Source organism: Taudactylus pleione, unplaced genomic scaffold (genome assembly GCF_031769625.1).
Source record: "Taudactylus pleione unplaced genomic scaffold, aTauple2 ptg000497l, whole genome shotgun sequence".
NCBI lineage: Eukaryota > Metazoa > Chordata > Amphibia > Anura > Myobatrachidae > Taudactylus > Taudactylus pleione.
Window position 1 is genome coordinate 109939 of NW_028284899.1, and position 25942 is coordinate 135880.

General features: G+C 48.8%; 1 protein-coding gene across 1 annotated transcript in view; it reads left to right on the forward strand.

Annotated features, from left to right (window-relative positions):
- Window positions 1-17594: 17594 nt before the first annotated feature.
- Window positions 17595-25942, forward strand: part of POLD4 (DNA polymerase delta 4, accessory subunit) — a 67212-nt gene continuing 58864 nt past the window's right edge. The window contains exon 1 of the mRNA XM_088449812.1: window positions 17595-17857. Within this exon, the coding sequence (XP_088305938.1) occupies window positions 17704-17857 (154 nt within the window). The 5' untranslated portion in view covers window positions 17595-17703. The remainder of the gene's footprint in view (window positions 17858-25942) is intronic.

The window sequence follows — 25942 nt, forward strand, 5'->3', positions numbered from 1 at the left end:
AACTGGCAGCAGTCAAATCTGCTAACATTTACACTGACTCGAGGTATGCGTTCGGGGTGGTGCACGATTTTGGGGCGCTGTGGCATCTGAGAAATTTTATGACAGCAGCAGGCACACCAGTTGCACATTCCCAACACATAAAACATCTTTTAGAAGCAATCCAACTGCCCAAAGCATTGGCAGTAATTAAATGCAAAGCCCACACATGTGAGGATGACCCGGTGTCACTGGGCAACAACAGAGCTGATGAAGCTGCAAAATGGGCAGCAGGGTTAAAAATGTTTTCTCCAACTGAAACAATGTCATTCCAAACTATTGATATGCTGAAATTAATTGAGATGCAAAATTTGTGTTCAATTCAGGAAAAATCAATTTGGAAGTCCAAGGGATGTGGGGAAGAGTCCTCTGGGCTCTGGAGGGACGGACATGGTAAGCCAGTAGCCCCCAAGGCATGTTACCCCAGCCTGGCTGAGGCAGCACACGGTCTGACTCATCTGGGTAAACAGGGTATGTGCAAGTTGGTGAGGGCATACTGGTGCGCACCAGGTTTTTCTTCACAAGCAGAGAAGATAGCAATGTCCTGTCTGACCTGCTTGAGAAAGAACATAGGGAAAGCGATCCCTACCGAACCGTCCCACATTCCACCGACTGATGGACCTTTCCAGGTGATACAAATTGATTTCATCCAATTACCACCCTGCAGGAACCTTAAGTATGTATTAGTGTGAACAGACGTATTTTCTAGCTGGGTTGAGGCCTACCCAGCGGCCACTAATACTGCTGCGTTTACTGCCAAGAAAATAGTTCAGGAATTTGTATGCAGGTACGGTATGCCAAAAATCATCGAGAGTGATAGGGGTACCCATTTCACAGGTGATGTTTTTAAAAATATCTGTAAGTTGATGGATATTAATAGCCGACTTCACACCCCCTACCGACCGCAATCCAGTGCCAAGACAGAGAGGATGAACGGGACTATTAAAAATAAGCTAAGTAAAATCATGACAGAGACTGGACTAGGATGGCCAGAAGCGTTACCTTTGGTCCTACATAGCATAAGGACCACTCCTAGACCTCCTCTGAATCTGTCCCCATTTGAAATATTGTTCGGTAGACAACCTCATTTGATTATAAGTCAACAGGAAGATCTAAAGGGTAACAACGAGGTAACTGTGAAGTATCTTATATCAATGAGTAAGCAGTTAAAGCAACAGCAGCAGAAACTGAAATTGTTGTCTAATGATATGCCTGGAACGAACTGTCATGATGTTGAACCAGGAGAATATGTAATGATCAGAAATTTCTTGCGTTCAGGTTGTTTGACTGATCGGTGGGAAGGTCCGTACCAGGTGCTGCTGACAAGTACTACATCTTTGAAGGTGGCCGAGAGAGATACCTGAGTCCATTCCACTCACTGCAAAAAGGTCAATCAGCCAGTGGAGAAACAAGTCGGAGACAAAGCTGATAGTGTGGACCTGTCGATCGCGAGCTTGTTCCGGGAGGATTGGACAGGTTGTAGTGAGATACCTGAACTGAGAGAAATTTGCAGGTCTTGTCGTGACAATGGACGGGCCTGCTGTGTTCATTTTCATATTCTCTTTTAGAGTGTTCACCATCCTGGTCAGTCCGGGGATATCCAGTGTCTGTGATGGGGGACCGATTGAGGAAACGGGAGCTGATGGCAGTGCTGATGGAGTGGAATCAGGGGAGTGTCTGACCAATCTTAGTACTGTTATTGTTAAGAGAGCTGTCATTCCGGATACTCGGGGAAGGTGTGGAGGTTTATCGTCTGAAGATTCCTGTATTTGTGAGCTTTGTGGGTCCCTAGTTGATGAGAACTGTATCCAACGGTGCCAACCTAAATATAATTCGTACTGGGGTGGGTATCCTCTAGAGGATTATCATAGCATGGTAAGCAAAGTGTTAAATCAAACTGATTGCTGGGTGTGTTCACATGTGCCACAGGGACAGCATAATGTAGGGTTGTGCCATTTCCGCTGAATATCACGGAAATTTTAGAATTACAAAAAGGGAAAACATTGGATGGAAAATTCCTCTCATCCAAACCACCTCATTTCAAACTCCATGAATTCCAAGTAGATAGATCACTTTTGTGTCTAAACATAACCAACCCAATAAACCCGGGAGTTGGGAAGTGACGGGGAATAATCAGACGATGACCTTCTCACAAAGAGCTGATAATGAGTCCATAGAACATGATGTACTGTGCTCCATTAAGTCTGGTGGGAAACATTTTAGGTATCGGTATACATTGAGTTCCACCAAAGAAATTATTGGTAAGATGCCAAATGGTTATTGTGCTAAAATAATACAGCCAGAAACTTGCATGTACCAGATGGAGGAACCAGAAATAGGATTGTTTGCAAGGGAAATGTGCTTAATGATACTGATGCATACCATTCCTTATGTTCTCCCTGATAATGTATATTTCATCTGTGGAAGAAAAGCGTATAAATGGCTCTCCCCGAGTTCCGAAGGTTTGTGTTACCTGGGAACAGTAGACCCAGAAGTTATGACCCTCACACATGTTGAAATGCTGGGTATACATAAAAACACACCGTCACCATATCTTCACACACAATATGAACACAGAGGAAAAAGAAATATGGTACCTGGTGATATACATAAAGCCACCTAGTTAATCAGTGAGACAACTGGCTTTCAAGTTCTGGTCGCATTGGACCCCACCAGGATCGCTCGGAGTACATTAAATTTTAGATATATCCAGGAACTTGCCAAATTGATAGATAATATCACCGAGATGTACGATGACACATTCAGGTATACAGGGAGAGAATTGCAAGCATACAAGAAAAAACTGGTGCAACACAGGCTAGTGTTGAATTATTTAACTGCTGTTACTGGAGGGTATTGCATAACATTGGCCACCCAATTTGGAGTAAAATGTTGCACCTATGTCACCAATGATACCAGCGACCCTAAGGAGGTGATAGACCGGAAGATGGATGAAATTCTGCAGCTAAAATGGGAATTTCGTAAGAACCACAATGCTTCAGTGGCTGAAGTAGGGGAAAAGATAGAAGGATGGGTGTCATGGCTGAACCCAGTGAAATGGTTCTCAGGTCTAGGGGAATGGGTCCAGGAAGTGATCGCCAGCATAGGCAAATTCTTAATCCTTATACTAATTGTCATCATAATAATTGGCATATGTGTCCGGTGTATTCCTATTGTGTTGAAGTGTGGAAAATGTAAAAATAGAGTAAAATGAAAGAATGAAATCATGATGGTGGCCAGTATGAATACCGAGGTAAATACAGAACTGCATTACAACCCTGAGCTAGGAAACACCATTATTTAATGTATTATATTTAGACATGCATAGAATGCATTATTGAAATGTTATTTATAAGAACACCTCAGATAATGTAAAGTCTCAATTCCCCTTCAAGACTGCTTTTATAAGACTGGTGCATTCCCACACCTTTCACATGATCTTCCAAGATCCGCGGTGTGCGTATAATAGTAGTTTTATGTCCCCACCCAGAGACACATTATTGATGGATTAAGAACCACCTTGTGCCATCCCATAATAACACCAAATAATATGTAAATGTAAGCCTAAATTAAATTCTAATAGCAGATTGTGATAGCATGTTGTTTGCTATCAAAGGGTGGACTATCGAAGCTGAATAATTGGCTGAGACAAGTTCAGTTTAAAATTTAATCGCCGCGACGCCATCTTGCGACTTGCCGCAAGACACCATCTTGGAAATGAGATCGCAAGACGCCATTTTGCGAATGGCCGCCTAAGCGCCATTTTAGATAAACTAAAATTTTAGTACATGTGGCGATGATACTATTAGCACCATTTCTCATACACACATTAATATGCACAATTGCGCTGTTAACTAGTCGCATATTAGCGAATGCATAGGACTTTGTATGAAACCACTGTTTTATTAGCTTTATGCGCACGCATCTGTCCCAAGTTAACTAGAGTCCTTAAATCAAACCCTGAATACCCACACATTACATATTATATATGTATAATACAGGGTATTATACATGCTAAACAAGTCGTGTTTGGTTTTGTACTGATGCGTACTCTTTTTACAGTATTCCGGTGTTATCGGTGGGGAGGTCACATCATGCAAACTCAAGTTATGGATCGCAGAGCCTACAAGCAACAAAATGTATATTTCATGAACAACTGTTAGAATGTTGCAGGGGGCGTGAAGAGGAAGATCCCCAGCTGTTAGAGGCAGGGAGAGTCTATTTGAACCAGCCTGTTAAATGTGCTGTAACAGATGCTTCTCCCCTGGGAACCAATGACATCAGCAACAAACTTCCCTATTGTCCTGTTTATTCTGGGGGGGGTATAAATATGTGTGCTCGAACGCTGGTTCTTAGTCTTCGTGCTGAATGCTGTATGACTAGGGGTCTCTTGCTGATGCCTATCTCCGGGGTCGGAAGCACTGCGTATGTATACTGTACTTGGGTCTGTATAAATTTCCTTTTGCGCCTAAATTGTGTATGGATCAATTGTGTGTAACTGTCTGAACTTTTACCTGAATAACACTTGTGCTTTGGAACCACAGATTCCACGTCTAAGTCTTTATTTACGGTATGACTGCGTACGCAAATTAGCGTCATCCTTAGAAGGTATAGGCAGGATATTAGAAGGTATAGGAAGGTGTGTATAGAGGTTCTGATCCAGTATCGTTACCAGCAAGTGGGGCCTGTATCTGTGGAGCTGTATAAAAATATATTCTGTGTAGCCAGCAAGTGGGTCCTGTATCTGAGGGCTGTACAATAAATATATTCTGTATAGCCACCAAGTGGGGCCTGTATCTCTGGAGCTGTATAAAAAATATATTCTGTGTAGCCTGCAAGTGGGGCCTGTATCTGAGGGCTGTATAATAAATATATTCTGTGTAGCCAGCAAGTGGGGCCTGTATCTGAGGGCTGTATAATAAATATATTCTGTGTAGCCAGCAAGTGGGGCCTGTATCTGGGCCTCTAAGAAGAAGAGGAGAATTAATATATAAATTGTTATTTCAAGTTTAAATTAAGATCAGAATTTAAAAAACATTTTATTATTGTGAAGGCCCTCACTCGGCTACTTCTTGATGCCACCCGGCTGGAAAAATGTTCAGGGGAGAACACTGCGATGTAATAGGAAAGTTTCTGTAATCATTAGGCAACTGCTGCTGGGAGTCCTCATTTCCTATTATGCACTGCTCAGCCATGGCTGTGTATCTAGATGTTGGCAATTAATGGTGTGTTTTGCAATATGTATTATATAAGGCTTATATAAAATAGCAAACTATGTTTCATTTGTAATAAAGCAGTGTTATGTTTTCCTTCATGTATTGCAGTGTTTTATAAAACTGTTATACCCAGTTCACATTATACAAGACTGTAGTGCCCTCAGTTCACATCATTCCACACTGTAGTGCCCTCAATTCACATTAAACCACAAGATAGTGCCCAGTTCACATTACGCCACTCTGTAGTGAATCCAATTCATATTATAGCACATTGTAGTGCCCCTAGTTCACATTATACCACACTGTAGTGCATCCAATTCAAAGTAGACCACTCTGTAGTGCATCCAGTTCAGATTATAACACTGTAGTGCCCCTAGTTCACATTATACCATACTTTAGTGTCCCCTTTTCCCCTCATATTTAATGTGCCAATTGTTGAGCATTTTTTTTTATATGAACCAAAGCACAATACACAATAACTGTGAACAATTCAGCAGAGCTTTGGGGTGACACACAAGGAACAAACATTGAAACATGCTTCCTGATGTCCTCTCACCTAAGGGTGCTAAAGAAACAAGACTCATAGGTGTCCCAGCGGCTCTAAATCCCGAATGTAGGTCCATCACATTTAAAATAAGTAATTTAATTTCGAAAAAACACATAAGTATACAGCGGTCTGTCCTATAATAGTGAGACATGTGACTGACACGGAACCTTCTATTAATCTTATGTGAACTAGGTGGGGTGTAACATACCCCAGCTAGACTTCAACTCCTATAACTTTTTAAAAATACTGTGCGCAAGTTGCGGTTTCATGTAGCTAGAGTTGCGATGTATCCTGTTTGCATAGTGATGGTGTTATAGTGTGGCAAGCAATAGCGTAGCGAGTACATATGTGTAAAGTGCATGTGGGCATCTCATACCCCACCTGCTTCGGCAGCTGCCTTGATGTCAGCCAAGAGTGATCTCAGTAAGACTGAGCTAACTAAGGGCCTGATTCAGACCCGGATGCTATTTGCGGCCGCTCGCTGGCTAAAAGGGGCCAGATATTTACATCATGCGCTCGCACTGCGTCACGTAAAGCTACCCACTAAGTATGCACTTGCACCTGTATAGAGACGCCCCTTTGCCACTCGCAACACACGTCAACTCCGGCAGTTGTAGGATTAATCGGGAACATCGAGAGCCATCAGAGCTGCTCACAGCGCTTGTGGTAGCTTTTTCCCAACACAACATTGCGCGCAGTTCAGGCTAAAATACAACCCAGTCACGTGTGTAATGACGCTACTTTGCTAATTATGCACACCCACTAAACGCCGTTCTGACAGTCGGGCACGCCTGCGTTCGCACATCCACACCCCCGTTCACAAGCACCTTCCCCTGTTACCACCCACAAACGGCACTATCTGTCACTCAAAATAGCGGCCCGACTGCGGGTTATGGGCGAGCACTTTCCCATCACACTGACTGGTTCGCGCATGCGCATTGCGAATTATACGCATGCGCAGATTGCAAAAAAATCAATCAATGTGAGCGAGCGCAGCATAGCGTCCGGGTCTGAATCAGGCCCTAAGTTTTTATAATTATTTCTAATTGTTCATAAGTTTAATTTTTACTAATGATTGTGGTTCAAACATGTCCCAAATATCTTTTTCAAAAAAGTTGTTACTAGAAGACTTATAAGTTTAGTTTGCAAAAAAAAAAGTTTTATTTTTGTTTTTAAAAGATGAAAGAGTTTGTTCCCTAAGCTACATTGCTCCGGGCTCTCCTGGTCATTCAGTTATTATTTTCTTCACCTTTCGCTGCCCCGTCGCCATCCATCCGTGTCTTCAGCACCGTGATCTCCTGTTGTAGGCCCTCTATGTCCTGGTCTTTTTTCTTCAGCTTGGCCACCAATTTGCTAAACTGTTTTATCAGCTTATTGTGACCTTTTGTTGCTGCCTTAGTGATGGTTAGCTCATCCTCCATAACCTGCATCTTCTTGCTGTTATCTGATAGTAATGCTGCCAGCCTTCCCCTCTCTGCTTTCTCCTCCTGTAGGTGTTCTCTCAGCTCCTCTGCTTCTCTCCTGGATGTTTCCTCTGCCTCTCTCATGAGGGTGACCTGCTGGAGGTATTCTCTCCTGCTTTGCAGCATCTGGCTCAGGTCACTTATCTCTCTCTGAATGATCTACAAGTCATAATAAAGTTGTGATTATAACCAAAAAGTGATGCTTATTTCTATAGAATATGGTTCTTTTACCTCTATTTTTAAGCACAGTTACCTCCATCTGTTCTTTAGAAGTTATTATTATTATTACATCTCATCAAAGTTCTTCCCGCTTTGCCTCGGTAAAGAAGCGAAGCAGTAAGAGTTATAGCGACATGATGCGTGCTCCTATAATACATATTACCACACAGTGACATTGGTGTGAGTGGTGGGTGAAGGCGCTGCTTTCACAAGTTTGTATTGCGCTGCTGGTTATGGGGACCACTCCCACGACAGGGCCCCCTATGCAAAGCAATACAACTAGAACACCTCAAATAAAAAATTGTTGGCAGAAGTGATTTCAATGTGGGCAAAAGCTAGTAAAGATTAAAATCAGGAAATTAAAAAATAAAATTGACTTAATTTGTCAAAACCTGTATATTTCCCGGTCCTATGCAATCAAGGGAATTAAAAGTTGTTTTTTATATAACTCATGCTATGTTGTACAGTATAACACTTCTGTACTCTAATACAGCTTATTGTATGTGTGTCATATTTTTACATTGGTGAGATTGGTACCACCAATTAGAGGTGTCACTAGGGTTGGTGTCACCCACAGCGGTAACTCATGGTGTCTCCCCAGGGCCGACTGGCTGTCACTTCTGGCAAATTCCAGAAGGGCTGATGGGCCGGTCCGGTCTGAAACCCAGCCAACCAGTTACGTCTAACGGCACACTGCTTGACCGGGATCATAAAAGACGGGGCATACCTCGAGGCCAAGCCCTTGTGACTTGCGGCACGCTCCAGTTAGCTTTAAGCATGCCGCCGTAAGGTGAGGCCACGCCCCTTTTGCACGTGCAAACAATAATGCCAGGGCTACTTAAGAGCCCCAGTCCGTCCCTGCCATCCCCCCCTTTCCATGGACCTCCTCCCGTATCAGGACCATACTAAATTCTTAGTGGTGTTTTATGTACTAGTTTTAATCCTAAATTGTAATCACTGTAATCATGTAATGGAAATAGTAGTGACAGAAACAACTTGCAAAATTAAAATTATACCTTTAAATTACAATATCATACGCATAGGCTAAATGTATTTACCAGAGCCGTAACTCGGGTAGTGTGACCAGTGCCGTGTCACAGGGCACCGCAGGGCAGGGGGCGCTGTTTGTGCCTGTCAATTCCGGTTTATTACCATTCTCACTTGTAGCTTCCTCTTCTTTTATCCCCAGCATCTCCTGGTCTCCCCTTTCTCCTCCCTGGCCCTTCCCCATGAGGCCATGGCCCTTTTTCAGCTGCACTATGTTATGTACCTATTTAAAAAATGGGTTTTGGGGGCGCCAATGCTCTCTCTGGCACAGGGCACCAAAAAGTCTAATTACGGCTCTGTATTTACATTTACTGTACTTGGTTTCATGTGCTTAACATAAAAATTGGGTAAGAAAATTTGAAGTGAAAACATTATGAACTACCTCAAAAATATGTTAATTTTAACATTAAGCTTTAGCGTTACATGAGATACCATAATGGATTAGGTTTGCATAATCAATAACGGCCTAAATTATGTAGAAGTATATAGCAGGATCATGCTTACTCAATAATGATGTTTTCAGTATAAGGGGTATATTTACTAAAGTGTGGACAGAGCTAGATTAATGTCCACATGGGCCTGGAGCTGAAATTTATGAAGGGCCTATTGTGTTCCGTTGCAGGGGATGTGACAAGCACTGTGGCGGTGTGACAAGTGATGCGGGGGGCATGACCGGTGTGGTACACACGAGGAGTCTGGCATGTGCAGTGGACGTGCTAACTCCTTAGAGGGCATTGCTAGTGTCACCGTCATATAATATAGAAACATACCTCCCAACTGGGCCCGCTGTCCCACCCATGGGCCGCAGGGTCCTGCGGTGGGGGGGGGGGTTAAGTATACACCACTGCAGGTATGCAGAGCGAGTACGGGGGGAAGCCTGGGGGCAGCCCAGCAATTCGGAGATGCTGGGCACGCCCCTTAATGATGTAAATGGGGGCGTGCCATCAGGCCACGCCCCTTCCCATCAGGTCACACCACCTTTTCGGCGCGCGCCTACGGCACACGGTAGTCCCGAATCCTCCTCGACAAATGTTGGGAGGTGTGCAGAAAGCGTCTCGGTGACTGCCATATAATACACAGAGCATTGTAGTGACCACCATTTACAGTAATACAGAGTGCACTATAGCAGGGCCGCAACTAGGGGGGCTAGAGGTGCACGTGCACCGGGTGCCGGATTGTGGGGGGTGAAAAAAGCTGGCTCGCGGTGGCTTGGGGGCTGCAGATTCAGAAAACAGCCATCCAAAAATGGCCGCCGCCAAAGAGGAGACAAATGCTAGAGATCCTTACTGGACCTCTAGTGTATGTCTCCTCCTTGGCGGTGGCCATTTTTGGATGGCTGTTTTCAGTAGATTCCATGCGACCTAGCCGTCTGCATGGACGCTGCTGAAAATGGCCATCCAAAAATGGCCGCCGCCAAGGAGCAGACATATGCTAGAGGTCCTACTGGACCTCTAGTGTCTGTTAGCAGAGCGCAATGCACACAGCATTCCCGGAAGTGCCGGGAACGCTGGCGCTGCCGGGAGAAGATGCTGAAAGCTGCATCTTCTCCCGTGAAATCCCCTGGCAACGAGCATAAACCCCCTGGCAACAAGCATAAACCCCCTGGAAATGGACATGAAGCCCCATGGCAAGGAGTATGAAACCCCCTGGCAACGAGTATGAAACCCCCTGGCAACGAGCATGAAACCCCATGGCAACGAGCATGAAACCCCATGGCAACGAGCATGTAACCACTGGCAACGAGCATAAACCCCCTGGCAATGAGCATGGAACCCCTGGTAATGAGAATAAATCCCCTGACAACAAGCATGAAACCTCCTGGCAACAAGCATGTAACCCCATGGCAACGAGCATGTAACCCCTGGCAACGAGCATAAACCCCCTGGCAATGAGCATGGAACCCCTGGCAACGAGCATGGAACCCCTGGTAAGGAGAATAAATCCCCTGACAACAAGCATGAAACCTCCTGGCAACAAGCATGTAACCCATGGCAACGAGCATGTAAACCCTGGCAACGAGCATAAACCCCCTGGCAATGAGCATGGAACCCCTGGCAACGAGCATGGAACCCCTGGTAATGAGCATAAATCGCCTGACAACAAGCATGAAACCCCCTGGCAACGAGCATGTAACCCCATGGCAACGAGCATGGAACCCCTGGCAACGAGCATGGAACCCCTGGTAATGAGCATAAATCCCCTGACAACAAGAATGAAACCCCCTGGCAACGAGCATAAACCACCATGGCAACGAGCAGGTAATTTTAAAGTAATTAGAAGCCTTACTGTGGGGCATAAAATGGTGTCGGGCAAATATGTAAGTGGCACTTTGGTAATGGGCATTACAGTGTGTGGCATAATGTGTAATGGGCATTCTGGTGTGTGGCACTGCCTTATGGAGGAGCAAGGACAAAATCCAGGTACGGGAAGGGAGGGGGCGCAAAATTTCTGCCTTGCACTGGGTGACAGATATCCTAGTTTCGGCCCTGACTACAGTGACTGCCATATAATACACCAAGCATCCAAGTGACCGCCATACACAGCTACACACCATGGCTCCTACAGTGGGATAAATCAAACAACAAGCTGCTGGCATATCTATCTATTTATACAGAGACAAACACAGGATTAAAGTGGGCATGACCACCATTCAGGGGAGGGGTGGTTATTATTTTAGTTAATTCTAGGCCACATCTACATCAAATATGATGCCTCAAGCTGGGTACATGTTTAAGTGACCCAGTGGCCGACCGGCAGTCCCGCAGTCCTACACACTTACCAATGGGCCGCTTGATGTCTGGAAAGACATCACAACTGGACGGGCATTTAAATTTGCTCACCCAGTTGTCATGCCATTGTCGGCAGTTGCTGCAGCCAGTGTTCAGGCAGTCGTGGGTCTCCTGTACACACAAGTACAGTAGATGTGACTTTGGCTGAGCTTCAGGGCCGACCTCATACTTGCCGACAATCAGCTCCAGCCTTCCGGGAGGGAGCTGATTGTCGGCTATTAGCGGGGGGCGGGGCCAGCCATTGGGGGTGGAGCATGGGGCGGGGCGGCCATTTTGTCTCATACTGGGGGCGGAGCCGAGGCGTGGCCGCACGATCGCGTCATCGTGACTCCGCCCCCTCTTCACAATGCCGTGATTTTCAGCATTGTGAAGCAGGGGGCGGGGCCACGATGACGCGATTCTGCGCGAATCGCGTCACCGGGCCCCCCGCTGCGGGGATTTCTGTGTTTTTCAGGGAGGGAGGTGGGGAGGGTCAGACACTTTCGGGAGGCTTGCCTGCCTTTCCGGGGGGCCGGGAGCGGAACCCGAAAATCGGGAGGCTCCCGGCCAAATCGGGAGGGTAGGCAAGCCTGGCCGACCTGATATATTTGTGAACAATGTCGTTCGGGACATATCGTTTATACACACCCGCATATGCACTATGTGAGGTGTTGTTCACTGAACGACATATCGCCAGGGGTGTAGAGAGCCGGCCTGGATGAAGGGGGGTGGCCTAAACACGGGAGTCGTGGCCACACCCCCTTCAGGGGGAAAAATCCCATTGTGGTGCTGTGCGCCTGGGAGGCGAGCGCTGTGAGCCCCTCAGCCCGGTGCAAATCCAGGGGGGATGCGTGGTCAGTGGGATTCCCCCCCCATACGATTTATTCTTACCATATTAAACTAGCCCCTGTCAAGAGGTGCCCATTATTCAGAACTACTATTCTTAATTATTATATTAAAGAGAAAAATTCTACTTTTTCTAAAAGCTTAAAACAATATTAAATAACGGCATTGTGAAGAGGGGCGGAGCCACGATGACGCGATCGTGCAGCTCCGCCCCTGGCTCCACCCCCAATGTACCACCAACTGGCTGGCCCGCCCCCGGCTCCGCCCCCACCCCCCGCTGTTAGCCGACAATCAGCTCCCTCCCGGAAGGCTGGAGCTGATTGTCGGCAAGTATGCACCATGACCACACTAGAAATAGTAATATAATACATTGTTACTAGTGCTACATGTTCTTCTCAGTATCACAAATGAAATAATTAGCACCACCTGTGGATCTTTTAACATGTATCAGCCAGTAATAAATAACCTGTGCACCAACTAGAAGATCTGGAAAACATGCACTGTTAGAGATGCACTGCTATAGAGCCCAATATGTACATGTATGTCCAGGGCAGTGCTAGGTTCTTCTGCTGCTCCTCCAGGCTCCCGGACTTGCTCCAATAGTCTGGAATGGTGCCCACATCTAAAATACATACATTCAGCTCAGGCAGGATGGCCCTATAGCCGCATCTAATGGCTTACTGTGATCACTGGTCCTGTATATGCTGGAATTAACACACTTTGTATGACGCTTATTAAAGCTGGATAAGTACTAATTCTGCCCTCTCCATTGACAGTCTACACACGCTCTAAAATTAAGCATTTGGAAACCCCCCTCTGGAAATCCTGCGTTAGGAGCAGGCTGCCAAGTCTGTGGCACAGGAACGGATATAAAAGATCAGCCTTTTCTTTATTATATTTCTTTATTATTACAATTATTTTTTTTCAGGATCATTTATTGGCCCAGTTGCATCCAATTTGCTATTTTAAAAAAATAATTTTAGGGAACACAAATCACAGAAGTCTTACCTGGTGTAAGATAGATGCAGGAACCTTTAGCAATAGAAAATACTACGGATGAATAGAAGCTGTGATACATTTTGGTGCCCTGGGTGAGAAAGGGCAACAGATTCCAACCTACCCTATTTTGATATTATAACCACAATTTTCCACATACATAGCATTATAGACGCTTAACCAATGTTTCTGTGTAATACGCCCATCACACCTTCATATAATTTATTTTATGCCCACCATCTCACCCACCACATATATGCTGCATGTCTCTCACTCCCCTTATATATTCCATGCCCATCACTCATATATTCTATGCCAGGGGTGGGGAACCTTTTTTCTGCCAAAGGCCACTTTGATATATATAACATTATTCGCGGGCCCTGTAAAGACCACGCCCCCTCCGTGTGACCTCATATGGAGGCGGGGCCACAATAGTCAGTGATTACAGCAATGCCCGGAGCATCCTCAAGATGCTCCGGGGAGCTCTAAGGACAGCGATGTGACCGTCTGAGGCGTCCTAAGGGCACTCCAGGCGGCACTGCTGCATAGATTCTGGCTGTAGGGTGCCATTCCAGACACTCTGCTAGCCAGATGAGGCTAGCAGAAAAAAGCTCTGAGGGCCAGACCAAATGATTCCGGGGGCCTTATATGTCCCCCGGGCCTGAGGTTGCCGATCCATGTTCTATGCCCATCACCCCTTTACATATTCCATGGCTATAACTCCCTTATATACAGGGTTGCCGACTTTAGATTTCTCCTCTCCAGAAGAAGCCTGGGTAGGAGAAGCAGTGGCCGGAGTTGGTAGCGGGGGTGGCCGGGGTGCGTCAAGCCCCGCCCACTCTCACGGGAATTACCTGCGACCTCCGGATATTTATAAGAGGGGGTGGGACTAATTATGCGTTTCTCATAATTGTGCCATTAGGCCCCTCCCCCAATTTGCAACTTGCCGATACAATTATAATATTCTCCCCATTCTGCCTACTTCACTAGGAAGTGGGCAGAATGTGGGAGAAGTGCCTACCCTTCCGGGGTGCGGGGGGGTTACTCGAAAAATCGGGAGCCTCCCACGACTTCCGAGAGGGTAGGCAAGTATGCCCCTCACTCCCCTTATATATTTTATGTCAATCATCCCCTTATATATTCCATGGCTATTACTCCCTTATATGCTATATGTCCATCTCTCCCCTTATATATTCTATGCCCACTACTCCCCTTATATAGTCCATGGCTATCACTCCCTTTATATATTCTATACCCATCACCCCCTTATACATTTTATGCCAATCACCCCCTCACCCCTTATATATTTTACTTACATTTCATATAAGTAGCCATGAGAAACCATACGCATCGGCACTGGCCGCACCACCTTCTTTACGGCCTGGAGAGGAGTAAAGCTGGTCAGTGTGTACCCGCTATGTCACCGGTGATACACACTCCCGCACGTCATCAGCGACATCGCCCTTTGGACCTGCATGCGATAACGTCGGTGGGAGCCATGCTGACAAATGCAGCACGGCCCTTGCCGTCGTTCAGTCACTGCCGGCATCAGCAAGCATGTATGCACTTGTCGATGCCGACACCCAATGCAGGGACCCGCCGCGGACGACATCGTGCTGGGTACACATCGTTAAGTGTGTACTTGGCATAAGTATCCTAATTTTTTTTATTTTTTTTATTAAATGTGTCAGTCATAATTATAATTTCATTTATTTATATAGCGACACAATATTAAGCTGGTTGTTTTCCTTACAGGGTGGTTAGGGTTATGCACTAGGGGGCGGAGGTTAGGGTTAGGCATCCCTAAGGGAGGGTTAGGAGGGAGAGAGGGTTAGGTAGTTAGATTACTTACCTATCGGATCTTCACTGCTGCCGGTCTTCTGGCGTCGGGATTTGATGCACGGCGGTCATTCCTACCGATCCCCAATGTGTGTTAGTCAGCCAGAGCAGATGCAAACCCTGGAACAAAAAATTACCACTGGCGCAGCGTAATCATTAGCCCTAAATTAAATCCACAAATAAGGGAAATATGTCACCTGGCTGCACAGAAATAAAGATGAACTTTTAAGGACAATAGATTGTAATTATCTGCGCTCAAATTCCCTTACATGAATAAATGGGTATCTCAGAATTAACGTATATAAAACAACATTTATTACCCAATTAGGGGACCACAGAATAAACACGGGCAATGATTTGTGCAATCACAATGGATATAAGCGTTTAATGTCTGTAGATGGCGATAACGTATCAGATCCACCTTAGCCCAGCAGTATAATGGTAAATCTATTCCTCTAAGCAGAGGGGCATATTATGATCCACAGACTGGGAGTGTGACAATATAACCAAGCGCCTCAGTCCCAATGTACCAGAGACATGGGGGTAAATTTACTAAGATGGGAGTTCTATTTAAGAAGTGATGTTGCCCATAGCAACCAATCAGATTCTACTTCCCATTTATCTAGCACCTTCTAGAAGATAATACCTGGAATCTGATTGGTTGCTATGGGCAACATCACTTCTTAATAGAACTCCTATCTTAGTAAATTTACCTCATGGAGGGAGAGAAGCCAGCAGCTTCACATATAAGAATCTCATGGACATATGTCTTTTTCATGCCAGCGGCCGACTCCTTTTGTGGGATCTGGAAGAAACATTAAAAAAAGTACAGTATAGGAATGACATTATTTTAGGTACCCCCTTAACCATGGCGCACTTAGCAGCTGCCTAGGTTCACTTAATTGTAGCGCTGGCCATATGTCCAGCTTTTGTACAACTACAATTCCCAGAATGCCAAGTCAACTTCTTCCCGAGTGATTCATTAACCCATTAATGTCTGTCAAAAAATATAGCACCTAGGAATAGTGGAAAGGTGGGGGAGAGAGAGAGAGAGGGAGAGATCTGAGAGGATCAATACTAGTCCAAATAGTAAAGAAATGATTTGGTTTCTTCTGTACTGGGAGCTGGTATATAATATAATATAATACGAAAATATAACTATATTGTACCCCAAGGTCTATTCTGTCCTACTGGGGGATATTCTAATAAAAATAATCAAATTAAATTATAATAATAAAAAAAAAAAAACATACAAATAAGTAGAAACAAATTAAAAATACTGCTTTCAGTCTGGGTGGCATGTATCAATTATCACAAGTAGATTGCAATACATTCCACCCATATATCGCCATTTTTTTATTGCCGATATCAAGAATGACTTAGCCGCCAGGATAGCTCTTCCAATAATAATGAAGAGACTTCCAAGTTTAGGAATAAGGAGTCCAAATGCGCATATGCCGCTATCGGCATCGGCACGCGGAGAGGCATCTTTTGGATCATCCCGGGTGTTCTTTTTCCAGGAAAGTTACGCTTCCCTGAGCTTGATGTATGCTGTAGAATTGCAGCCCCATAGAATCCTATGGGGACTGCTGCTGTGTTGACCTTGTTTGATCCATATGCATACTTGCAGACATTCTGGCTGCCCCCTCCATGTCGGCATAGTGGGACGGCATGGGCAGAGGACTCAATGCATACTTGCCAACTTATAAATTCTCCTCCCTGGGAGAAGCCTGGGGAGGAGAAGAAGGTGGGCGGAGTTGGGGGCATCATTAAGCCCTGCCCCTTGTGGGAATTCAACGCGAACGTCGGATATTAAAAAAGGACGGGGCTAAATTATGTGATTCTCATAGAATTGCGTCATTAAGACCAGCCGATCCCCGGTAATATTCTGCCCACTTCACTAAGGAGTGAGCAGAAGTGCCTACCCTTCCGGGGGTGCAGGGGTTACCTGAAATATCGGGAGCCTGCAGCGACTTCCGAGAGGGTAGGCATGTATGACTCAATGCTGTATTGGGAACGTACCTGCGCAATTGCATCATCGTGGCCCTGCCTCCGCGACACAATGCTGAGATTACCGGCATTGTGAACCAGGGGGCAGGACCATAATGATGCAATTCACAGTGAATCACGTTACCCCTAACCCCCCCCCCCCCTCCCCATGTGTGTGTGCGTTGTGGGGGGGTGATGTGGCAGCTGGGAGCGCCAAATAGATTATAGGGGCCTCCGGAATTGTACAGTAGGCAATTATGTGACGAAAAGTATTGAGACACAAACCTCCGAAAACAGTGTTTTTCAAATTCAAATTATTTACTGCCTTTTTCTTTTGTACATCATACATCCCTCCCTCTTTGAATATGAAACGTCTAGGTGCTCTCTAAATGGTTGACAATAACCATGAGCGAATAATGGAAAGGCATTTTATTTGTTTTACTATCTTCGTCTCATTTGGCACTAATTATAATAACCAAGAAAAGTAAATGACTATTTAAAAACACACAGCACATAAAACATGTCCAGTCATGTACATTGCATAACCAGACTTAGCAGCGTGCACTTCCCCTGTTAATCCACTAGGTGTCGCAGTTTGTTTATAGAACTAGAATCGGTTGCATGACAAGTAGTGACATCAGATAATAATAAGGGCCGGGGGTCGGACTCGGCAAAGTTAAACAGGGAAAGAGACTGTGACAGCAGAGAGGCTCACACAGCTCTGCCTCTGACTGAGCATGGACAGAGAGCGTCGGCTGACAGACAACCTGCTGGTGGTGAGACATGGAAGGGAAAGGAACAGCCTGGCTAAGGGGAAGAAGGAAGAGATAACCAATGTGGGCAGGAAAAGAAACACTGTAAAGAGAGAGAACACTGAGCATGAGACCGAGGGTAATTTATAGTGATAGTTGTACAGTATGACCTGTGTGTGTGTGTGTGTGTGTGTACTGAGCAGTCACTCCTCTGTCCCCGTGTGTGTGTGTACTGAGCAGTCACTCCTCTGTCCCTGTGTGTGTGTGTGTGTGTGTGTGCTGAGCAGTCACTCCTCTGTCCCCGTGTGTGTGTGTACTGAGCAGTCACTCCTCTGTCCCTGTGTGTGTGTGTGTGTGTGTGTGTGTGTGTGTGTGTGTGTGTGTGTGTGTGTGTGTGTGTGTGTGTGTGTGTGTGCTGAGCAGTCACTCCTCTGTCCCCCTGTGTGTGTGTACTGAGCAGTCACTCCTCTGTCCCTGTGTGTGTGTGTACTGAGCAGTCACTCCTCTGTCCGTGTGTGTGTGTGTGCGTGTGTGCTGAGCAGTCACTCCTCTGTCCCCCGTGTGAGTGTGCTGAGCAGTCACTCCTCTGTCCCCCGTGTGTGTGTGTGTGTGTACTAAGCAGTCACTCCTCTGTCCCCGTGTGTGTGTTCTGAGCAGTCACTCCTCTGTCCCCGTGTGTGTGTTCTGAGCAGTCACTCCTCTGTCCCCGTGTGTGTACTGAGCAGTCACTCCTCTGTCCCCCCTGTGTGTGTGTGTATATGGACTGAGCAGTCACTCCTCTGTCCCAGTGTGTGTATGTGCACTGAGCAGTCACTCCTCTGTCCCTCTGTATGACGTACGTGTGTGTGCGTGTGCTGAGCAGTCACTCCTCTGTCCCTGTGTGTGTGTACTGAGCACACACACACGGGGACAGAGTCACTCCTCTGTCCCTCTGCAGGACGTGTGTGTGTGTGTGCCCTGAGCAGTCACTCCTCTGTCCCCCTGTGTGTGTGTACTGAGCAATCACTCCTCTGTCCCCCTGTGTGTGTGTGTACTGAGCAGTCACTCCTCTATCCCCCTGTGTGTGTGTGTGTGCTGAGCAGTCACTCCTCTGTCCCCGTGTGTGTGTACTGAGCAGTCACTCCTCTGTCCCAGTGTGTGTATGTGTGTGTACTGAGCAGTCACTCCTCTGTCCCCGTGTGTGTGTGTACTGAGCAGTCACTCCTCTGTCCCCGTGTGTGTGTGTACTGAGCAGTCACTCCTCTGTCCCCGTGTGTGTGTGTACTGAGCAGTCACTCCTCTGTCCCCCTGTGTGTGTGTGTGTGCACTGAGCAGTCACTCCTCTGTCCCTCTGCAGGACGTGTGTGTGTGCTGAGCAGTCACTCCTCTGGCCCCCTGTGTGTATGTATGTGTGTATTGAGCAGTCACTCCTCTGTCCCCCCTGTGTGTGTGTACTGAGCAGTCACTCCTCTGTCCCCGTGTGTGCGTGTGCTGAGCAGTCACTCCTCTGGCCCCCTGTGTGTATGTGTGTGTACTGAGCAGTCACTCCTCTGTCCCCCCTGTGTGTGTACTGAGCAGTCACTCCTCTGTCCCCATGTGTGCGTGTGCTGAGCAGTCACTCCTCTGTCCCCGTGTGTTTGTGTACTGAGCAGTCACTCCTCTGTCCCAGTGTTTGTGTGTACTGAGCAGTCACTCCTCTGTCCCCCCTGAGTGTGTTTGTGTGTACTGAGCAGTCACTCCTCTGTCCCCCCTGAGTGTGTGTGTACTGAGCAGTCACTCCTCTGTCCCCCCTGAGTGTGTTTGTGTGTACTGAGCAGTCACTCCTCTGTCCCCCCTGAGTGTGTGTGTGTGTGCTGAGCAGTCACTCCTCTGTCCCCCCTGTGTGTGTGTATGCTGAGCAGGCACTCCTATATCCCCCATGTGTGTATGTGTGTGTACTGAGCAGTCACTCCTGTCCCCCTGTGTGTGTGTACTAAGCAGTCACTCCTCTGTCCCCATGTGTGTGTACTAAGCAGTCACTCCTCTATCCCCGTGTGTGTGTGTGTACTGAGCAGTCACTCCTGTCCCCCTGTGTGTGTGTACTAAGCAGTCACTCCTCTGTCCCCATGTGTGTGTACTAAGCAGTCACTCCTCTATCCCCGTGTGTGTGTGTGTACTGAGCAGTCACTCCTCTGTCCCCATGTGTGTGTGCTGAGCAGTCACTCCTCTGTTCCCCCTGTGTGTGTGTGTATGTGCACTGAGCAGTCACTCCTCTGTCCCTCTGTATGACGTACGTGTGTGTGTGTGTGTGCTGAGCAGTCACTCCTCTGTACCCCTGTGTGTATGTGTGTGTACTAAGCAGTCACTCCTCTGTCCCCGTGTGTGTGTGTGTACTGAGCACACACACACGGGGACAGAGTCACTCCTCTCTCCCCCTGTGTGTGTGCACTGAGCAGTCACTCCTCTGTCCCCCTGTGTGTGTGTACTGAGCAGTCACTCCTCTGTCCCCCCTGTGTGTGTGTGTGCAGTGAGCAGTCACTCCTCTGTCCCCCTGTGTGTGTGTACTGAGCAGTCACTCCTCTGTCCCCCTGTGTGTGTGTGCAGTGAGCAGTCACTCCTCTGTCCCCCTGTGTGTGTGTGCACTGAGCAGTCACTCCTGTCCCCCTGTGTGTGTGTACTGAGCAGTCACTCCTGTCCCCCTGTGTGTGTGTACTGAGCAGTCACTACTCTGTCCCCCCTGTGTGTGTGTACTGAGCAGACACTCCTCTGTCCCCCCTGTGTGTGTGTGTGCACTGAGCAGTCACTCCTGTCCCCCTGTGTGTGTGTACTGAGCAGTCACTCCTGTCCCCGTGTGTGTGTGTACTGAGCAGTCACTCCTCTGTCCCCCTGTGTGTGTGTACTGAGCAGTCACTCCTCTGTCCCCCCTGTGTGTGTGTGTGCACTGAGCAGTCACTTCTCTGTCCCCCTGTGTGTGTGTGTACTGAGCAGTCACTCCTCTGTCCACCTGTGTGTGTGTGTACTGAGCAGTCACTCCTCTGTCCGCCTGTGTGTGTGTACTGAGCAGTCACTCCTCTGTCCCCCCTGTGTGTGTGTACTGAGCAGTCACTCCTCTGTCCCCCGTGTGTGTGTGTGTGCACTGAGCAGTCACTCCTCTGTCCCCCATGTGCATGTGTGTGCACTGAGCAGTCACTCCTCTGTCCCCCATGTGCATGTGTGTGCACTGAGCAGTCACTCCTCTGTCCCCGTGTGTGTACTGAGCAGTCACTCCTCTGTCCGCCCTGTGTGTGTGTGTGTGCGCGCACTGAGCAGTCACTCCTCTGTACCCCTGTGTGTGTGTGTACTGAGCAGTCACTCCTCTGTACCCGTGTGTGTTTGTACTGAGCAGTCACTCCTCTGTCCCCCTGTGTGTGTGTGTACTGAGCAGTCACTCCTCTGTCCCCCCTGTGTGTGTGTGTGCACTAAGCAGTCACTCCTCTGTCCCCCTGTGTGTGTGTGTACTGAGCAGTCACTCCTGTCCCCGTGTGTGTTTGTGTGCGTTTGCGTACTGAGCAGTCACTCCTCTGTCCCCCTGTGTGTGTACTGAGCAGTCACTCCTGTCCCCCTGTGTGTGTGTACTGAGCAGTCACTCCTGTCCCCCTGTGTGTGTGTACTGAGCAGTCACTCCTCTGTCCCCGTGTGTGTGTGTGTACTGAGCAGTCACTCCTCTGTCCCCCCTGTGTGTGTGTGTGCACTGAGCAGTCACTCCTCTGTCCCCGTGTGTGTGTGTGTGTACTGAGCAGTGACTCCTCTGTCCCCCCGTGTGTGTGTGTGCACTGAGCAGTGTGTGTGTGCACTGAGCAGTCACTCCTCTGTCCCCGTGTGTGTGTGTGTACTGAGCAGTCACTCCTCTGTCCCCGTGTGTGTGTGTGTACTGAGCAGTCACTCCTCTGTCCCCCTGTGTGTGTGTGTACTGAGCAGTCACTCCTCTGTCCCCCTGTGTGTGTGTACTGACCAGTTACTCCTCTGTCCCCCGTGTGTGCGTGTGTACTGAGCAGTCACTCCTCTGTCCCCCCTGTGTGCGTGTGCACTGAGAAGTTACTCCTCTGTCCCCCCTGTGTGGGTGTGTGTGCACTGAGCAGTCCCTCCTCTGTCCCCTGTGTGTGTGTGTGCACTGAGCAGTCACTCCTCTGTCCCCGTGTGTGTGTGTACTGAGCAGTCACTCCTTTGTCCCCCTGTGTGTATGTGTGTGTACTGAGCAGTCACTCCTCTGTCCCCCTGTGTGTGTGTACTGAGCAGTCACTCCTCTGTCCCCGTGTGTGTGTGTCTACTGAGCAGTCACTCCTGTCCCCCTTGTGTGTGTGTGTGCTGAGCAGTCACTCCTCTGTCCCAGTGTGTGTATGTACTGAGCAGTCACTCCTCTGTCCCCCTGTGTGTGTGTGTACTGAGCAGTCACTCTTCTGTCCCCCTGTGTGTGTGTACTGAGCAGTCACTCCTCTGTCCCCCTGTGTGTGTGTACTGAGCAGTCACTCCTCTGTCCCCGTGTGTGTGTGTACTGAGCAGTCACTCCTCTGTCCCCCTGTTTGTGTGTACTGAGCAGTCACTCCTCTGTCCCCCGTGTGTGTGTACTGAGCAGTCACTCCTCTGTCCCCCCTGTGTGCGTGTGCACTGAGCAGTCACTCCTCTGTCCCCCCTGTGTGGGTGTGTGTGCACTGAGCAGTCCCACCTCTGTCCCGTGTGTGTGTGTGTGTGTGCACTGAGCAGTCACTCTTCTGTCCCCCTGTGTGTGTTTGTACTGAGCAGTCACTCCTCTGTCCCCCTGTGTGTGTGTGTACTGAGCAGTCCCTCCTCTGTCCCCGTATGTGTGTGTGTGTGTACTGAGCAGTCACTCCTCTGTCCCCCCTGTGTACTGAACAGTCACTCCTCTGTCCCCCTGTGTGTGCGCGCACTGAACAGTCACTCCTGTCCCCCTGTGTGTGTGTGTACTGAGCAGTCACTGCTCTGTCCCCGTGTGAGTGTACTGAGCAGTCACTCCTCTGTTCCCGTGTGTGTGTGTACTGAGCAGTCACTCCTCTGTCCCCGTGTGTGTATGTGTGTGTACTGAGCAGTCACTCCTCTGTCCCCCTGTGTGTATGTGTGTGCACTGAGCAGTCACTCCTCTGTCCCTCTGCAGGACGTGTGTGTGTGCTGAGCAGTCACTCCTCTGTCCCCCTGTGTGTGTGTGTACTGAGCAGTCACTCCTCTGTCCCCCCTGTGTGTGTGTGTGTGTGCACTGAGCAGTCACTCCTCTGTCCCCCTATATGTGTGTGTGTACTGAGCAGTCACTCCTCTGTCCCCCTGTGTGTGTGTGTACTGAGCAGTCCCTCCTCTGTCCCCGTATGTGTGTGTGTGTGTGTACTGAGCAGTCACTCCTCTGTCCCCCCTGTGTGTGTGTGTGTGTGTACTGAGCAGTCACTCCTCTGTCCCCGTGTGAGTGTACTGAGCAGTCACTCCTCTGTTCCTGTGTGTGTGTGTACTGAGCAGTCACTCCTCTGTCCCCGTGTGTGTGTGTGTTCTGAGCAGTCACTCCTCTGTCCCCCTGTGTGTATGTGTGTGCACTGAGCAGTCACTCCTCTGTCCCTCTGCAGGACCTGTGTGTGTGCTGAGCAGTCACTCCTCTGTCCCCCCTGTGTGTGTGTGTACTGAGCAGTCACTCCTCTGTCCCCCCTGTGTGTGTGTGTGCACTGAGCAGTCACTCCTCTGTCGCCCTGTGTGTGTGTGTGTACTGAGCAGTCACTCCTGTCCCCGTGTGTGTGTACTGAGCAGTCACTCCTGTGTCCACCTGTGTGTGTGTGTGTACTGAGCAGTCACTCCTGTCCCCGTGTTTGTGTGTGTACTGAGCAGTCACTCCTCTGTCCCCCCTGTGTGTGTGTGCTGAGCAGTCACTCCTCTGTCCCCGTGAGTGTGTGTACTGAGCAGTCACTCCTCTGGCCCCCCTATGTGTGTGTGTGCTGAGCAGTCACTCCTCTGTCCCAGTGTGTGTGTGTGTACTGAGCAGTCACTCCTCTGGCCCCCTGTGTGTATGTGTGTGTACTAAGCAGTCACTCCTCTGTCCCTGTGTGTGTGTACTGAGCAGTCACTCCTCTGTCCCAGTGTGTGCGTGTGCAGAGCAGTCACTCCTCTGGCCCCCTGTGTGTATGTATGTGTGTACTGAGCAGTCACTCCTCTGTCCCCCCTGTGTGTGTGTACTGAGCAGTCACTCCTCTGTCCCCCCTGTGTGTGTGTGTGTGTGTGTAGTGAGCAGTCACTCCTCTGTCCCCGTGTGAGTGTACTGAGCAGTCACTCCTCTGTTCCAGTGTGTGTGTGTACTGAGCAGTCACTCCTCTGTCCCCGTATGTGTGTGTGTACTGAGCAGTCACTCCTCTGTCCCCCTGTGTGTATGTGTGTGCACTGAGCAGTCACTCCTCTGTCCCTCTGCAGGACGTGTGTGTGTGCTGAGCAGTCACTCCTCTGTCCCCCTGTGTGTGTGTGTACTGAGCAGTCACTCCTCTGTCCCCCCTGTGTGTGTGTGTGTGTGCACTGAGCAGTCACTCCTCTGTCCCCCTATATGTGTGTGTGTACTGAGCAGTCACTCCTCTGTCCCCCTGTGTGTGTGTGTACTGAGCAGTCCCTCCTCTGTCCCCGTATGTGTGTGTGTGTGTGTACTGAGCAGTCACTCCTCTGTCCCCCCTGTGTGTGTGTACTGAGCAGTCACTCCTCTGTCCCCCCTGTGTGTGTGTGTGTGTACTGAGCAGTCACTCCTCTGTCCCCGTGTGAGTGTACTGAGCAGTCACTCCTCTGTTCCTGTGTGTGTGTGTACTGAGCAGTCACTCCTCTGTCCCCGTGTGTGTGTGTGTGTGTTCTGAGCAGTCACTCCTCTGTCCCCCTGTGTGTATGTGTGTGCACTGAGCAGTCACTCCTCTGTCCCTCTGCAGGACCTGTGTGTGTGCTGAGCAGTCACTCCTCTGTCCCCCCTGTGTGTGTGTGTACTGAGCAGTCACTCCTCTGTCCCCCCTGTGTGTGTGTGTGCACTGAGCAGTCACTCCTCTGTCGCCCTGTGTGTGTGTGTGTACTGAGCAGTCACTCCTCTGTCCCCGTGTGTGTGTACTGAGCAGTCACTCCTGTGTCCACCTGTGTGTGTGTGTGTACTGAGCAGTCACTCCTGTCCCCGTGTTTGTGTGTGTACTGAGCAGTCACTCCTCTGTCCCCCCTGTGTGTGTGTGCTGAGCAGTCACTCCTCTGTCCCCATGAGTGTGTGTACTGAGCAGTCACTCCTCTGGCCCCCCTATGTGTGTGTGTGCTGAGCAGTCACTCCTCTGTCCCAGTGTGTGTGTGTGTACTGAGCAGTCACTCCTCTGGCCCCCTGTGTGTATGTGTGTGTACTAAGCAGTCACTCCTCTGTCCCTGTGTGTGTGTACTGAGCAGTCACTCCTCTGTCCCAGTGTGTGCGTGTGCAGAGCAGTCACTCCTCTGGCCCCCTGTGTGTATGTATGTGTGTACTGAGCAGTCACTCCTCTGTCCCCCCTGTGTGTGTGTACTGAGCAGTCACTCCTCTGTCCCCCCTGTGTGTGTGTGTGTGTGTAGTGAGCAGTCACTCCTCTGTCCCCGTGTGAGTGTACTGAGCAGTCACTCCTCTGTTCCAGTGTGTGTGTGTACTGAGCAGTCACTCCTCTGTCCCCGTATGTGTGTGTGTGTGTGTACTGAGCAGTCACTCCTCTGTCCCCCTGTGTGTATGTTTGTGCACTGAGCAGTCACTCCTCTGTCCCTCTGCAGGACGTGTGTGTGTGCTGAGCAGTCACTCCTCTGTCCCCACTGTGTGTGTGTACTGAGCAGTCACTCCTCTGTCCCCCCTGTGTGTGTGTGTGTACTGAGCAGTCACTCCTCTGTCCCCGTGTGAGTGTACTGAGCAGTCACTCCTCTGTTCCCGTGTGTGTGTGTACTGAGCAGTCACTCCTCTGTCCCCGTGTGTGTGTGTGTGTGTGTGTACTGAGCAGTCACTCCTCTGTCCCCCTGTGTGTATGTGTGTGCACTGAGCAGTCACTCCTCTGTCCCTCTGCAGGACGTGTGTGTGTGTGCTGAGCAGTCACTCCTCTGTCCCCCCTGTGTGTGTGTGTACTGAGCAGTCACTCCTCTGTCCCCCCTGTGTGTGTGTGTGCACTGAGCAGTCACTCCTCTGTCGCCCTGTGTGTGTGTGTGTACTGAGCAGTCACTCCTCTGTCCCTGTGTATGTGTACTGAGCAGTCACTCCTGTGTCCACCTGTGTGTGTGTGTG